This window comes from Oryzias melastigma, linkage group LG11 (genome assembly GCF_002922805.2).
Source record: "Oryzias melastigma strain HK-1 linkage group LG11, ASM292280v2, whole genome shotgun sequence".
NCBI lineage: Eukaryota > Metazoa > Chordata > Actinopteri > Beloniformes > Adrianichthyidae > Oryzias > Oryzias melastigma.
Window position 1 is genome coordinate 24690115 of NC_050522.1, and position 16429 is coordinate 24706543.

The 16429-nt window shown below is 41.1% G+C and overlaps 1 protein-coding gene and 1 long non-coding RNA gene across 2 annotated transcripts in view; one reads left to right on the plus strand and one right to left on the minus strand.

Moving 5' to 3' along the window:
• Window positions 1-6653: 6653 nt before the first annotated feature.
• On the minus strand, window positions 6654-8389 carry si:ch211-153f2.3. The gene is made up of 2 exons (XM_024298265.1): window positions 7064-8389; window positions 6654-6982 (listed from the first exon to the last, which is right to left on the minus strand). The coding sequence occupies exons 1-2, from the start codon at window positions 7664-7666 to the stop codon at window positions 6860-6862; spliced, it is 726 nt and encodes a 241-aa protein (XP_024154033.1). The 5' UTR covers window positions 7667-8389; the 3' UTR covers window positions 6654-6859.
• Window positions 8390-14054: 5665 nt separating this feature from the next.
• The window catches only part of LOC118599400, a 5297-nt gene continuing 2922 nt past the window's right edge, over window positions 14055-16429 (plus strand). The window contains exon 1 of the long non-coding RNA XR_004948734.1: window positions 14055-14216. This is a non-coding gene — a long non-coding RNA (uncharacterized LOC118599400). The remainder of the gene's footprint in view (window positions 14217-16429) is intronic.

A 16429-nucleotide genomic window follows, 5' to 3' on the forward strand; every position in this document is an offset into this window, starting at 1 on the left:
CCTTCATGCAGGAGCTGCATCACCTTCTGAAAGACCCAACAACAGAGCAGAACTCTCAGAGGTTCTGTCGTCATGGAGACCACCATCCTCCTCAAAACAAGTGGTCCTCGCCGAGCATCTGACGTCACGAGCCGACAGCATCTCACTCACGAGGTCTGGGGGAGACGGGTCTCAAGTATGAAAGCAGCTCCGTCCGTCTGACCACCCAGAACCACACCAGAACCAGACTGCTGATGGAGCTCCTCCTCACCAGACTCCGGGACTTCTCCTGCAGAACTTCCACCTTTGAAGACTGTCGGCTGGGAGTCTTCAGGGAGACGGGGAGTCCGATGGGACCCTGCAGGGATGCAGGAGGAGGAACCCGGGACATCCAGAGCGCCCTGGCCTGGCTCCGGAGAGAGCTGGTAGGACGATTCTGAACTTTGAAAAGCAAGTTTAGAAAGAAGCCAAAAACTAGAACCTAAAATCTACCAATCAGATAAAAGAACACCTCAAGATTGTTTGTTTTACGCCAAAATTCTATCACTTTGACATTCTGAGATTATTTTGCTATTGAAAATAAAAATAAAAGAAGAAACAAAACGTTTTACTTTCTTAAATTCAGTCTTTCACAGCTCTACTTGTAAGGCAGTTTTTATTAGAAAATCACCTCTGAGGGGGCGTGGCTTTTGTAGCTCCGCCTCTGATCCTCCTGATTATGATGACATAAATGGTAAAAAAGATGAATGGGGTAAAAATCTCCTATTGGGGCTTCAGGAACATTATTTTTTGGAAACCACACCACAGGTTGGGATATCCAATGAAAGTTTTGAAATTATTATGGGATGGCCGAACAACCAAAAGCTTGGCGGCCATTTTGTTGCAAAATGTAAGATTTGTCGATTTTTACGTTTTTACACAATATGGAAATAAGAAACTTTTGTTAAAGCGATCTTCACAAAATTTCACCGTTAGCTTAAGTCTTCAACCGCCACAGAAGTTTTACTGACCTTTGACCTTTGGAAGAGGCCACCATCTTGAATTAAAAATGTTACAATTTGAAGTTGTAGATTTTGATTGGCGTGTGGATGGCGAGCAACCAACCAGGATGTTCTGCTGCAAATTCTTTTAAGTTAATTCCCTGGTTAGAGCTGATCGAAATTATATATTATATGAAAATGTTAGGAATGTGGGCGTGGTTAGCAAATAACCTCCGTTGCTAAGGAAATCTAAAAATGTACTTTTGTCGATTGTTCTGAAACAGACACCGATCTGTTCGGCATTCCCTTGCGACCAAAACACAAAATGGTTGCTATGGAGATAAAGCAACAGGAAAGCCACCATTTTGACAAAAGCGGTATTTGTATCAGTTTGTCACATGGCTGACAGAGACAGAAGGGGGGAGGGGATCGGTGATATTTTTATGTAGGACATGAGGACAGTGGCGCGTCATGGTTGCTGTTTTAATATTAATTTTAATTTTTATATGATTTTCTTTGACATAAACCATTTCCAAATTCACACGAGTGCTCAGGCAAAAAGACCTTCAAAAGCTAATTTGATACACACACTTTTAATTGGGTGTAACTGTATTTTAAAGAATAATTAACAATAAAATGTGTATTCTTTCAGTACAGAAAGTAGATGAGCTTTTCACACCATAAAGGTTTGAAAATGTTTTTAAGATTTCATGGAGGCAGCCATTTTGAAATGAACATAAAAAAAAGAACTTCTGCCGCCCCCTAGTGGAGTGATAATGAACTACAGGGAAAAAAACAAGTTGTATCCAATTGAGGAAAGTTTGGATCATGCTAATGAGAAAAAGGGTCTCAGAAATGTGTAAATTATAAACGATACAAATGACTTCAAACAGGTTTGAATTCTCTAAGCAGAATCCTGGATTTAGTATTTCTTTAGGTCAAAATGAGGCGATTGTGTCTTATTTTTCACAAATGTCTGCGTATAGGAGGCTAGCTGTGCACGTCTTCATTAAAGAATCGATGGAAGCATCATCCTCACAGCCTGATGCATCACTTGACATTTACACAGACAGCTGTGGCGGGCCAAGTTTCCCGAGCACACAGAGAAGGAGAACAAAACGCCGCCGCTCCGAGGGAAGCAGAGTGACGTCTCAATCCCTTCAGGAGGATTTATTGCCTGATAGAAACGGTGAAGACAGGCGGCTCGGGGACTGAAAGGAGGACGTGTAATTGCTATTTCAACTACAACACAAATCCTGAAAGATGGGGCTCCAGTTCCTGATAGATCATAAAAAACAGAGAAGTTTGGAAAAAGAAAAGAACTTTTTTGTCTTCTTGAAAAATGCCTCCATAAAAAGGACGGTCAGAAATAATGAGGCAGAGCCCAGCTGGCTCCCGTCTCAGCCAGAAAGAAGTTCATGTTTCATCTCTCACTCCTCCAGGCGCTGACAAAGCCAATAAAGCCGGCATGCTTCAGCCGAGCCCGGCCTCTGCCGCTGCTGTAATTAACACAGAAAAGAAATGCAGATCGCCTCCGAAAGGTTTTGTTCCAGACATTCCTGGGTTCTTTGGACGGACGTACTGGCATTCTGAATGTCTTATTTATCAGTGCTCGTAGTTAGAAATCCACATGAAAACAGAGCGGGAAACGGAGCAGAAAGAGGGATTTACATTTGAAAGAAACCGGAGCTTAAAGTGAAACTGCTCCTGCTTAATACAGTTAGAGATTCCTATTTACATGAACTTGAATGAAATTAATGAGGCAAAACACCATTTTCATTAGTTTTATATTTATTAGCCAAAAAAATGAAGACAAAAGAACCAAACATGACCATGTGGATAGCACGTATTTCTACGATCTACTGCGATGACAGCGGTGTCTCGAGCCCCCCACCAGCCTCATGATGACGCTTTGAGGCAGAGATAGGGAAGGATTCCAACATCCTCCGGCATGTTCTAATTGGCTGGACACACCTGAACCAGGTAGTCAGTCATGAGTAGGCCTTAGATATCTGGAAATCATGCTTGGAATCGCCTATCCTTGTTCTGAGGCATTCTACATGCAGTTCTGCAGGTCACTTGGGGGTCCGCTCATCCAGTATCTGGTTCCAGACCTTCTCTATGGGGTTCAGGTCAGAGGTCATTGCTGGTCGTCCCACAGGAGACACTTCCTGAAGTCCAGCTGTGACAACTCGGGTGTTGGTTATCATCCATGAACAGGAAGTTGGGGGTGTGTTGGTGGAATTGGGGGATGGTGATGGTTCTACGATGTTTGAAGTGATTGGATGTTTACAACAGGAGTGACAAAGTCAATCGCACAACGGGCCAAAATCCAAAACAGAACTTAGGTCGCGGGTCGAACGGGATACACATTTACTGAACACTCTAAAACTACATTTTTAAAACTTTAAAACCGTAACTTTTTAACATAATTATGAACTAGATATATATCGTTACATCTGATAATGCTAGTGTGAATGCTGTAAGATGAATGTGGCCACTGAAGATGTTGGTGCTGATAGTGAAGATGCTGAAATTGATAGCTGAAAATGATGAAGCTGATAGCCACTAAAATGTTATCTAAATACCAAACTTAAAAAGCAACAAAAAAAACTTAGGTTAGCCAAAACAGTTAGTATGTAGCTGAAAAAATAGCTAATTTTCAAAATAGCCTAAAAAAACAAACAAACAAACAAACAAAATTAGCCTAAAAAACTTAAAAAACTAAAACTTGCCAAAACAGCTAGTGTGTAAATATTAGCTAAACTCCAAAATCGCCTAAAAAATCTTAGTAGATGCCAAAACCGTCCAAAAATCTATAAAAATGCCAATTTTTAAACTTTAAAACTGTAATTTTTTAACATAATTATGAATAATAAACAGTCAGGAATATTATTTCAGAATAAATCAATTTAAACCTTAAATAACTTAAATATTTTACTCTCCATAAAAATATATTTTATCAAATTTATACAAGTTAGAAATGAGCACAAGATAACATCGGGTCATTAATAACAATAAAATAAAATTATCTGGAGGGCCGGATCCGGCCCCCGGGCCGTGACTTTAACGCATGTGGTCTACAAGAACCAAATTGTTTGTGAGAGACTGTTGCACCTCCTCCACCAAAGCCAATCCTTGAAACCACGTTGATGTTGGCGTATCGACTATTTCGGTGCGAAGTGACCCGAGACTCCTCAGTAAACAGGACGGTAGACCGTTGCTGCGTTGTCCCGGTCACACGGTCTCATGCCCAAACATTCATGGTGGTGTCTTGTGTCAGTACAATCCACTGGTGAGTCTGTAAACCCTAGTACCCTACGTCCTGGAGCACCTGACTGCATACTACCAACCTGAAGACGTGGTACGGGCAGGAGACATTGTGTTTTTGTGGCTGTTTGACTGATGAACTTACTGGTAAAATCAGCTTTTTATCCCCACAGAAAGTTGGAATTGATGCCACATTGAAAAGATTTTAGAATGTTTTGGTTTTGGCTCCAATAAGAGTCAGACTGAATGTCCCTGTCCCAAAAATCTTTGACGTGAAACAAACACTTCACAGTATCCCTAACTGAGTACATGTTTTCCTCCGTGTCCAGATGGAGTTGCGTTCCCAAGACCAAGCCCTGGTCCGGCAGCTGATGGAGCTTCACTCGGGCATCCAGGAGCTCAAGCAGGAGCTGGAGCAAGAGGAAGAGACGGACGAAGACGAAGAGGAGGGCTGCTACGGCGGCGGCATGGTGTCCAATTCTGGGGAGATGTTCTGTCACAACGTTCACCAAAAAACGTCCCGTCCTCCTTTCACAGGAGGTCTGCTGGAGAGGGTCTTCTACAGGAGAAGCTCTGTGCCTTAAAAAACAGCTACACCTTTTGTAGAGTCTGATGTTCAAAAAGTCTTGTTTTCATTCATAACATACATGAGTTTCGTCAATATTTTTGAATATATGCAACAGTGAGTGAATATTCTTAAATGTTTAACATTTCATAAAACATTTATGATCAATAACTGTTGACAAGATTTCCTAAAATCAAAGACTATGGAGAGTTTAAAAGATTAAAAGCTGTCATAGATGTCAATCAACATAATGTCTTAAAACAATGTTTTATAATGCAATGAACATAATGTCTTACATTACATTAATGCAACCATTATTTAAAATACTCTGAACATAGATGTTATCCCAACTTTTCTTTAAGGATTAACAAAAATGCTTGGGTTTGTTTTTTATTTTTGATTTATTTTATGAAAATTAAAAAAAAACAAGTTTAATTTTGGTGTCAATCTATACTTTAAAACTCAGAAAATGTCAAATTAAAGCTCTCACTGGCTGAGAAGCTGCAGCATACCCCTCAATCTACCCCTCTGCTCCTGCCACCATGATCAGAAATGCATGTGACGGTGAGGAAAAAAGGGTTTTTCCAAAATGGCGGCTTTTCTGTTGATTTATCTCCATAGCAACCATTTTGTTTTTTTGTCGCCTGAGGGCGAACAACAGATCTATGTCATTTTTAGAAGAATCGGCAAAAGTAAATCTTTGGATTTCCTTAGCAACAGAGATCTTTTGTTAGCCACGCCCACATTCCTAGTATTTTCACTTTGCTTGTCATATTGTTTCGTTCAGCTTGAGCTAACGATTCATGCAATACATTTTTACAATGTTTCGGTAAAAATTATGTGAGCAATAGTAAAACGCCACTTTTGCTAGCTCGCTAAGCTAACGCCGCTCAAAATCTACAAACACGAAAACCTGAATATATTTCACGTGTGGCTTCCCAGTGATGCTCGAGAGGTTAGGAGGTGACTTTTTTTTTCTTGGATAATTCACGATGGTAGCCTCTTCCCGTGATGGTGGCCTTTTCTGTTGATTTATCTCCATAGCAACCATTTAATCTTTTGGTCGCCTGAGGGCGACAAACAGTTCTATGTAATTTTTAGAAGAATCGGCAAAAGTAAATTTTTGGATTTCCTTAGCAACAGAGGATTTTTGTTAGCCACGCCCACATTCCTAGTATTTTCGCTTTGCTTGTCATACTGTTTCGTTCAGCTCGAGCTAACGATTCATGCAATACATTTTTACAATGTTTCTGTAAAAATTATATGAGCAATAGTAAAACGCCACTTTTGCTAGCTCGCTAAGCTAACGCCGCTCAAAATCTACAAACACGAAAACCTGAATATATTTCACGTGTGGCTTCCCAATGATGCTCAAGAAGTTAGGAGGTGACTTTTTTTTCTTGGATGGTTCAAGATGGTGGCCTCCTCCTGAGGTCAAAGGTCATCAGAACTTCAGTTGTGGTTGTTGGGGATAAAGTCGTAAAAATTCAAGGAAATCCATCAACTAGAGGAGTTTATCTTCATGTACTCCTGTGATTTTTCTCCATTATGCTGTGGCGTGAACTCTATTTAAAAAGCGACGAAGGATTGTATAAATCCCACATAAAACACTGACCTGTCAGCAGTGATGGATGTTTGATATTATTTTTCCTCCATCAGCATGTGATTTATTAAACCTCGGTATAAAAGCATTGTCCTATCAGCAGTAAAAGCGATGCATTAATGTTCCGAACACTCACTGACCTTTTCAAAGCTGTCAGCGCTCAGATTTGTGTTTGTAGTCGGATTTAGCTGCTGGTTTGAATATTTAATGATGCTGAACTGTTGTTCAAAGAACATTTGATCAGGAAAAGCAGTAAAAAAGTTGTATGTATTTATTAACCAGCAAGTTTAAAAACGAAATGATCAATAAAGAAACATTAAATAGAGATGTTGCAATTATTTCAATGACATTTTTTGTATTATTTTCTCCAAAAATCAAACAAATTTTCCCTTTTTTTTTTTCCTAGGAGTATTATATAAAAGTTTTCAGTCCAAAGAGGATTTTTCTCCTTCCAGCAGCTGTTCACTGTGAATCATCTCCATCTACTTCGATCCCCCCAAAACTTTCCCTCCGCAGCCTCTGGATCTCCATGTTGAGCCCCAGCAGGGTTTGAGCCAGCTGGAGGTCCTGCGTCCGCATCTCCTGCTGCAGAGAAGCAGTCAGCGCCATCAAACTCCTGCGTTACGTAGAAGAGCACCCCACAAACATCAAACTGCAGCCGCTTACCAGCTCTGACCTTAGCCAGGTTATTGCCCCGTCTATCTTGGCCCGCCTCAGCTCCTCGTTGGCCTGGTAGCTCCGGCTCATGCTGGCGGGTGTGACGCTGCAGCCGGACTCCTCTCTGGACTCCGTGACCCTGAAGGCGTGGATCAGCTTGTTCTTGATGTTCTCCAGGGCAATGCTGGACAGAGTGTCCTCGCTCTGGCTGTCTCGATCCATGCTCCTCTGCAGGCGTGGCGGCGCGCTTTCTCTGGGAAAGTGACCAAACTTCTCCAAGTGGACGTTACTTCCAGCAAGACTCCCTTGAAACATGCTCCTCCGTGCTCCTCCGTGCGGTTCCTCTTCCCTTCTCGGAGCTAAACTAGCTGTTTTGTCATTGTTACTATGGAGAAACACCCTCCTCCTCCTCCTCCTCCTCCTCCTCCTCTTGGTAGCCCTAATAAGAATGGTGGAAGATCTTGGACAAAGACTATTGTTGCCTCCAACAAGAAGTGAAAAGACCCCGCTGCACCGCGGCCGCCACCCCCTTCCCCCCGTTTTCACTGTTTCCAAGTCCCAGCTTCCCAGTGAAGTCTCTGTTTTGGAGGAAAAGCGTTCATGCACCTGCATGGACGGGAGAATTCCTGAATAAGACCTGCTTGTCACTTTGGGAGTCCGACAGGTTGGGTAAGGAGCAGACACAGCCTCAGTGTTGGCCCGACACAAAGGCCATCCCACCGAGATATATAACCAGGCTCTTTGTGCCCAAGTCAAATCCGCTCCCCTCCGGGGTTTGAGGGATGCTTTTTGGCAACAGGCTGCAGCTCTTTCTCCTGATGTCTGCACAAAGACGAGACAGCGGTCCACTGTTCCCGCCTAACTTATGAGTGGAGCTGGAATCACATTCAAATGCTTGAAGGAGACCTTGTGCTCTTTCATTGAGACGTCACAGAAACAAAGAGACCTTTTGACGTCCAGCAGGACAACCAAACGGCTTCTTCACACTTTACCCGTAAAAAGGCTTTGATTTGCCTGTCAGTCGTACAGTAAGGAACAAAGATAGATGGATGGGCATGCCAGGAAGAGAAAGACAGAGCAGTTTCACGTGTCAGAGCTCATCAGACGTGAGCTATGACTCCATTTGTGCAGAACTCCGTGGAGCGTGAGAAGAGCATGGAGGGACCGGGCTGTCAGTCTTCATGGTGGAGGCAGCTGGCCAACATGGGACTCCAGAGAAACACAAACTACACTTCCAGTGATTGTAGATCATCTCTGATAAATAGGGCTGCCACGATTAATCGACTAATCGACGACTAATCCACTATTAAAATAGTCGACAACTAATTTCATAGTCGATTAGTTGTTACTTTATATATTATGGAGTCAGAGTGTAGTAAATATGAAAGTTTTTTGGACTATTTTGGCATTTATTAAGGTTTTTTTAGGCTAGTTTGGAGTTTTGCTAATATTTCAGCTACATGCTAGCTGTTTTGGCTAATTTGGGCTTTTTTGATTTTTTTAGGCTAATTTGGCATTTAACTAATATTTTAGCTGGCTATCAGCTTCAGCGTTTTTTAACTACCAATTTCAGCATCTTCAGCTATCAGCATTCACACTAACATTATCGCAGGTAATGCTAGTGTGAATATATCTAGTTTTGAGTAAGTTTAAAGCTAATGATGGTTAAGATGAGTGTTTTACATCCAGCTTGCGTATGACCCGATTAGTCGACTAATCAGAAAAAATAATCGGTGATTAGCCGGCTACTAAAATAATCGTTCGTGGCAGCATAAGGGCTGCCACAAACGATTATTTCAGTTCTTTGAGAAAAAGAAGATAACTTGAATTTGCACATTTGCTTTTCAGCAAAAACAAATCAAATCCTTCAATTTTTTTCCTCTTGTGTTGTTTCAACAGAGCTAGACTCCTAGCTTTGTTTTTTTAGCATTACGTTCATTTCTGCTTGAGCTCCTGTTTCGTTGTGAAACGAATCAGAGTAATTTGATTTTTGAAAAAACTGTTTTTGTAATACATTTTTTAGGCATTAATAAAACATTGAAAACTAGACAAAATGACTTTTGACTTGAGATTACTCTGAAAATATTTAGCTTTTTCCTACTTTTGTGCAACATCAACGTTGAAATTCTCTTAAAAACGTCTACACAGTCAGGAGTCAGAGCTTTGTCTCCCCCCTCTGGTCACCAGTGGGAGCTCTCTCCAGAGTTCTGAACAAACTACATCTCCCAGCAACCCCAGCCTCCCACATCTGCCAGAGGGTGAGATGCTTCCGAGAGGACTTCTGTCTTTACTGCAGTCAGGCGAGCCACATCCGTGACAACTGCCCAGACCGACCTCCGCGGTTCTCTTGTGAGTGAACCCACGCTCGCCTTTACACTGCCAGTGACTCTGTGTTTTGACGGCTGTATAGTGAAAACACAGGCCATGATTTACTCTGGAGCAGCAGGGAACTTTGTCCCTTTGCTCGCTTGCAATGGATGAGTGGTAGTCTCTGGACTTGTTGGACGACCTCTGGGGTCAGGCCGGGTACAGTTCCTGACTCAGGAGATCACACTCACCGCAGCGGCTCGACACCACAAAGCCCTTTGGTTCTTCACCATCGAGGCCCAGCGCTGCTCCATCATCCTTGGTCTGCCTTGGTTGGAGACGCACGACCCCATGGTTGTTTATTCAAAGCGCAGGCTGACGTTTACATCCATGCACTGCCAGCTTCATTACCTGTGGACAATAGAAAGGTAACTGGTTAACTGTTTTCTATCAGGATATTTGAAATTTATGCCTGCATGCAAACACAATTACATTTTTCTGAGTATATCTATGAAATTCAAAGAAACAAAAAATCTTTAAGTGCGTGATAGTAGGCATGCAGAGTAAATGAAATGTTGTAATACTCATATAAAGTTGCCTAGCCTTGTGGGAAAGTCTGTTCCAGGGTCCTGAAGAGGAGAGTTCGCCCAATAGTCAAACCCCAGATCCAAGAAGTAGAGTGTGGTTTACGCCCGATCATGGAACAGTGGACCAGCTCTATACCCTCTTCAGGGCTCGTGATAGTTCACTCATCCAGTCCATATGTGCTTTGTGGATTTGGAGAAGGCGTTCAACCCTGTGGTGTCCAGTGGACGGTGCTCTGGGAGTACGAGGTCCAGGTAGCCTTACTGAGGGGTGTCCAGTCTCTGTACGACCAGAGCAGGAGCTTGATTTGCATAGCCGGCAGTAAGTCAGACCTGTTCCCGGTGCATGTTGGACTCCAGCAGGGCTGCCCTTTATCACCGGTTCTGTTCATAGTCTTTATGGACAGAATTTCTAGGTGCAGCCAGGGCCCGGAGGGGATCTAGTTTGGGGACCACAGGAACCAGCTGAGATGAGAGTGATCCCCGTTAAGTCTGAGGCCATGTTTCTTGACTAGCGAGAGGCAGTTTGCCCTCTCTGGGTGGGTGTACTGCCCCTGCCTCAAATGGAGTTCAGTGTCTTGCCCAAGAACGCACATGGGCAGAAAGAGGGGAATCGAAACTGGAATCTTCTGATCAGAGGTTGACCAGCCTACCTCTACACCACGGCAGCCACATAGGTTCACTAATTTGTTAGATTTTCAAAGTAAAGGTTTTATTTGAACTTTTTTGGTAAAGCAAACAAAAAAACTAGTTGTTTGATGTCATTTGTAACCTTTGTTGAAGATTCAGAAACTGGATCTTTGCTGTTTCTGTATCCATGAGTTTTTTTTTTTGAATCACTCTTAGTCCTGCCTGACCCCGCCGCCAGAAGCTGCACCATCAGTTAAAGGTTTGGACCCACTGGGAGTCGGAACCTTCATCTCATGGTGCAGCTTCTGGGGGGTAAATTCAGGCACTCAAACCCCTCTACCACGGTAAGGTGGTGATTCAGGGAGGGGAAAAATGTTTTTTACCCAATTGGGAGGGAAAACCGAAGTACTCGGAGGAAACCCAAAGGCCGAATCACGAAATAAAATAAAAACATTTTAGAACCTACACATCTACGAGAAAACAGAAACTTTTCTGCACTGAGAAATTTGTGCAGAAAAGATTTCCAAACAACTAACTAACTGTAAGTAATTCATTTTCAAAACTTAAAAATATATAAGAATAAATAAAAACATTTTAGAACCTACACGTCTACGAGAAAACAGAAACTTTTCTGCACTGAGCAATTTGTGCCGAAAAGATTTCCAAACAACTAACTAAGTAATTCATTTTTAAAACTTAAACATATATAAGAATAAATAAAAACATTTTAGAACCTACACGTCTACAAGAAAATGAAACTTTTCTGCACTGAGCAATTTGTGCCGAAAAGATTTCCAAACAACTAACTAACTAGCTGATTTAATCATTTCGTTATCAGACACATGTTTCAACGGAGAGCTTCCGTCTTCATCAGAGCCAGTGGACGATTCCGATGAAGACCAATATCTCTCCGTCAAAACATGTCAGGTACGAAACAATCATGTGTCTGATAACAAAATAATTAAATCAGCTATAAGAATACAGACACTATGAATTGTATAGCATTAAACTAACTAACTGTTTATAATTCATTTTTAAAACTTCAAACAAATAAATGTATAAAAAACAAAGCACAGATAAATCAAATAAAACGTTATTTATTAAAAGCACCTCTCTTGCTTTTCGCAGGTCGAGGTGCGCTACAATTAAAGAAAAACACAGAAATTCACAAAAATTCCGCCAGCCAGTCATCATCGTGTGATGAACGGCTCGGGGTTTTTTCGGCACTGCCTTGTAATTTTTCTGTTGTTTTTCTTCTGCCAGCCCCGAAGTTTGCTTTCCAGAAATCATTTTCTGATCTCTTGGAAGCTTCTTTTTTGTCTGTGACGTCAGGAGTATCCCAGAAGTCATCTTTGACCTTTTCTTCGCTTTTAACCTTCCATGTTTTTATCCCCTGCAAGAACTGTACAAAATTGCTTTCCTTCTTTGGAGAAGGCACTTTGGATTTTTTTCCCTTAGCAGCGAAAATATTTCCAAAAGTTGAGCTGGTGACCGTAGCATTTTTGGTGTTCCCTGGTGATTTTTTAGTAGTCTCTATCTGGCTGGAGTTATCGTCAGAACTGGGTGGGGAACTATCACTTTTTACAGATTCTTTTTCTGAGTCATCTACAGAACTGGGTGGGGAACTGTCACTTGTTACAGATTCTTGTTTGGAGTCCTTGTCAGAACTGGGTGGGGAACTATCACTTGTTACAGATTCTTGTTCGAAGTCACTGTCATAACTGGGTTCTTGGTTCATGACATCGTCTGACAAACTGTGTTCTTGTTCCACCATGTCATTTTCAGAAACTGATGGAACCTCAGACTTACTCTTGTCGATAGAACTCCTGGCAGTTTTGGCATTGTCAGATGTTTTTTTTGTTGGTTCTTTCTCTTCTGTGTCCCTGCTATCCCGGCTGAAGGGGCCTGAGTCATGTGATGAACCACCAGCAACATCCTTATCTGGGGAACTGCCATCGACTGATGTGTCACCGTCATTTTTTGCTGGTTCTTCTGGCTCTGGTTCTTTGTTCACCGTTACAGGTTTATCAGCTTTCTTATGAATGCCCCTTTTCACAGCTTTGCTTTTAGTCCGTAGAGAAGACGTTGACTCTTTAAAATTTAAAAGTTCCTCCTGAACTTTTAAAAGAGCCTCGTTTTCCTTAGCAACATCAATGTTTCTCCTTTTTAGATCGATGGCATCTGCTTTTAAGTTTTCAGAATATTTTACCAACCTCCTTAGTTTTCTATTTTTTTCCTTTAGTTGCTCTTGCTCTTCTACAAGTTTATCTTGGAGGGCGCTGTACTCGAAACCTTTTTTGTCGATCGCATCGATTCTCCGTTCCAGCTTCAAAATTCTCTCCTCAGCAATGTCTGAAGCATTTTTTACAGCAGACAGTTGAACCTCCAGCTCTTCCTTCTGGGCAATAAGTTCCAACATTGCCTCCTTTTCCCCTTGAAGAGTTTCAATTCTTTCTTCTAAATGTCGAACGAATTGTTGTTTTTCTTCGACTTCTGTCTGCGTTCGTTTTACTGGAGGGATCAAAATTTTCAGTTTGGAAGCCTCTTCTTCCAACACAATAAGTTTCTTTTTCAACAGATTTTCCTCCTCCATCAAAATACTGTAATTTGTTTGCAAGCTTTTCTGGTCCACAAGTTTCTTTTTAAGATCAGCATTTGCAACTACTAAACTCTCATTCCTTTCTGTCAGCTGTTTCACAATATGACTTTTAATTTTACACTTGTCTTCCAGCACTAGTTGGTCATTCAGGGTTCTTTGAAGTTTTTGAGCTTCTTTTTCCAATTTTCTGTTTAAACTGGTGACTTTACGCTTTTGCTCTTTAAGGATTTTGTGTTTTTCAGCCAGTGGATGTCTTCCCTTCAACCTGTAACTCTTTCTTTCCAATTCCTGAAATAAAGCTTCATTTCTTTCCCTCAAATACTGAATTTCCCGAGCTCTTTCCTCTAAGGTGGTAGGGGGTCTACTTCTGAAGCAAGACATTTTTGAATCGTCTGTGGAAAAATTTCTTGTACTGTATGTCTCTGCTTTTCTTGTAAGAACTTCCGACACGGTTCAAGAAAATCTGCTCATGTACAAGGACTTCTGACACAAATGTGATGATGTCATTTGACATCATCACATTTGTGTCTGATGTCAAATGACATCATCACTATGGCTATGATGTCACTACCACATGACAATGTGATTACATCATCACAGGAGCCTTGTGATTTCATAGACATATTCAGACATGTTTTTGCAACATAAAATATTTGTTCAAATAGACCCTTTTCACGACGTCACACAAAATGGCGACATCGCCGTTTGTGTGTGAAGTGACTTCCGGTTTACGCAATCAAAGTTGTTTTCGCTGTTTAACACAATTTGATGTAAATAATGAAAGGTATCTCACCAACTTTACCGTAAAATTGTACAATATTTATTTTAAAAATGCTCTACCTAAATGTATTTTTATTTCCTTTCTTGGATCGTTCACAAACCAAAATACAAACGTCAGTAATCTTGCTAGCAGAAGGCTGCACAGCTGCTTCCTTAGATCCCTATGGACAAATTAAACAATTCGTGGATCGTTTTACACCCCTGTCGAAGTTATACGAAGATCGCAAGTACTTCATTGAATCCTATTTGTTAAATTATGAAGGTAATACGATTTTATTCTTCACATTTAAGGTAGTGCTGGGACTAGCTAGCGCTATTGCTAGCTAGCAGTAGCGCTAGCTAGCAATAGCTTTGGGAATGAGACAATAGTCATGTTTCCATTAACTCTGAAATTTCGAAAAACGGAATTTCGATATTAAATTCTCCTAATGGAAACACCACAATTTCGAAAAAACTTGCCTTTTTCGAAATAAAGTTTTTGCGCTTAGAGGAGGTGGTATTTGGGCCGTATCGAAACAGTAGTTTTTCGAAAAACTGTAATGGAAACACTTTTTTCGAAACAAACGAGTCACGTGACCATTAACCGGATATGACGTTTCGGACAGGAAGCAGGAAAAGCTGGTCAAATGCGCTTTTTCACAGCAACTGGCTGCCTTGAGCACCGCACAGCTCATCAAAAGTTGAGCGTGTCATGCGAAAATGCTGAATCCACGGCTCTTCGGTGAATTCTTCAACCACGATTTCCCAAAACTGTTTGACTCTACGCCGCTCCCACGTTTAAGGAGCCTGCCGCTCCAAGGCTCGGATCAGACGTAGACGTCTTCTCTGATGGGAAGGATGAGAGCTAGCTCCGTGGCAGAAATGTGAATGAATCTACTGCACATGAAAATAGTGTTTATATCTGTCGTCATGTTTTTTTAATGACTTATCGCGGGAATTACTTCGAGTTTTTCGCATAATCATGGTTTAATGGAAACGCTGTTTTTTCGAAACAGTGTTTTATCGAAATTCTAGAAATTTCGATAAAGTTTTGCGCAAAAGTGTAATGGAAACGCAGCTATAGAGCTGCTAAAGATTTTTTCTACAGAGTTAAAAGTTGCTTAAATTTCCGTACCCATAAACAAAGCAAACGTAAGATAAATTGACCATGTCTTACCTTAAAATAAAACTAATCAGTGTAGCGATGTTTTCTACTGCAGTCAAGTCAGCCGCCGTTCGCTCAGCCGTGGCTCTAAAGTAGCTCCTCTCTCCCTTTTGCTCATAACTGTGTCTGATCTGCGGCAAAATACAGGAAAGAAAGGATCAAATTCATAAGAAACGGTTGCCAGAAATATGAAAGCGACTATCTGCACGTCATTTTCTAAACCGTACGGTCATCGCTGCAATTTTATTCTTTGCCGCTCTTAATTTCAAAGCTAAAAATACGTGGTTGCCTTAATAGCTGCACAAAAATCATCATTGTGTCAAACCATTCATGTTTTTACAATTATCCCATATAATACCCCGTGAAACAACAAATGCCCCGCAAATAAACAACTATATTTAGCTTTGGAATCAATAAAAATGCTGCAGACATTCAGCCTTGTGCATCTTTGCTGCATGTTTTACATGTGGCTAGCGTGAATTTCCATCAGATTTGGTCCTTGGTCGCATTTAAAATACGTACAAATAACATCAGCCAAAATATAAACCGTTAGAATAGCTTCTCAAATGAAAAATCGATATTTTGAGTAGAACTTACAGTAGTAGAGGCAGGGACGTGCACAAGGTTTTTGGGGCCGGGGGCCCAAAGTTGGAAAAGGGACACAAAAACACCTTTTTTTTGGGGGGGGGGTCTTTTAATCAATATAAAAATTCAGTCAACCTCAAAAAATACAGTTCTACTAGATAACCACTCATCTAATAAGACCTGTGTAGGTGTGAAAGTGTTACAGTTGTAATTTTTATGTAAAGAAATTACTGTCAACTTGAGTAGCTTTGTCATTGGCTTAATAATAAAAACAGTGGAGGAGCTTTATTTTGGTATTGTGTTGCAACATAAATCTAGTTAAATACAAATTGTAATATTTTAAAAACAGATGTCCGAAAACTTATATTCCCAGAGTGCTGACATTATTAACATTTGGTGCTATGTCATACTGCTGATAGTGAGGATTTTACCGTTTATTTTTTCAGTGATATTCCTGCTCATGTTCTGTCTCCTGTCAGTCACTGCAGGTTCATCTTCCTCAGCTGTCTTCATTTCTGTTAATGGTCTTCAGTGTTTCACTGGTTTTCAGCTCTATTGTGAGATTATCTGCTTTATCATCTGCCACCAAACCCAGTTTCCTGTGTTTTGGGTTTAAAGACATTTTCCTGGTTTTAACAATTGAAATCAAAGTGAATCTTTTTTTATATTCACAGCCGCTAAAAACTCTCTTTTGCATCTTATCCCCTAAACCACATGTGTCAAAGTCAGGGCCAGGGGCCGGATCT

What these genes read in the sequence shown, in the direction of transcription:
- si:ch211-153f2.3 (XM_024298265.1), bottom strand. Translation starts at nt 7,666, where the DNA reads ATGCAGGTGCATGAACGCTTTTCCTCCAAAACAGAGACTTCACTGGGA. An exon ending in CCTGGCTAAGGTCAGAGCTG is followed by an intron (nt 6,983 to 7,063) that starts GTAAGCGGCTGC and finishes GCTTCTCTGCAG; the next exon opens with CAGGAGATGCGGACGCAGGA.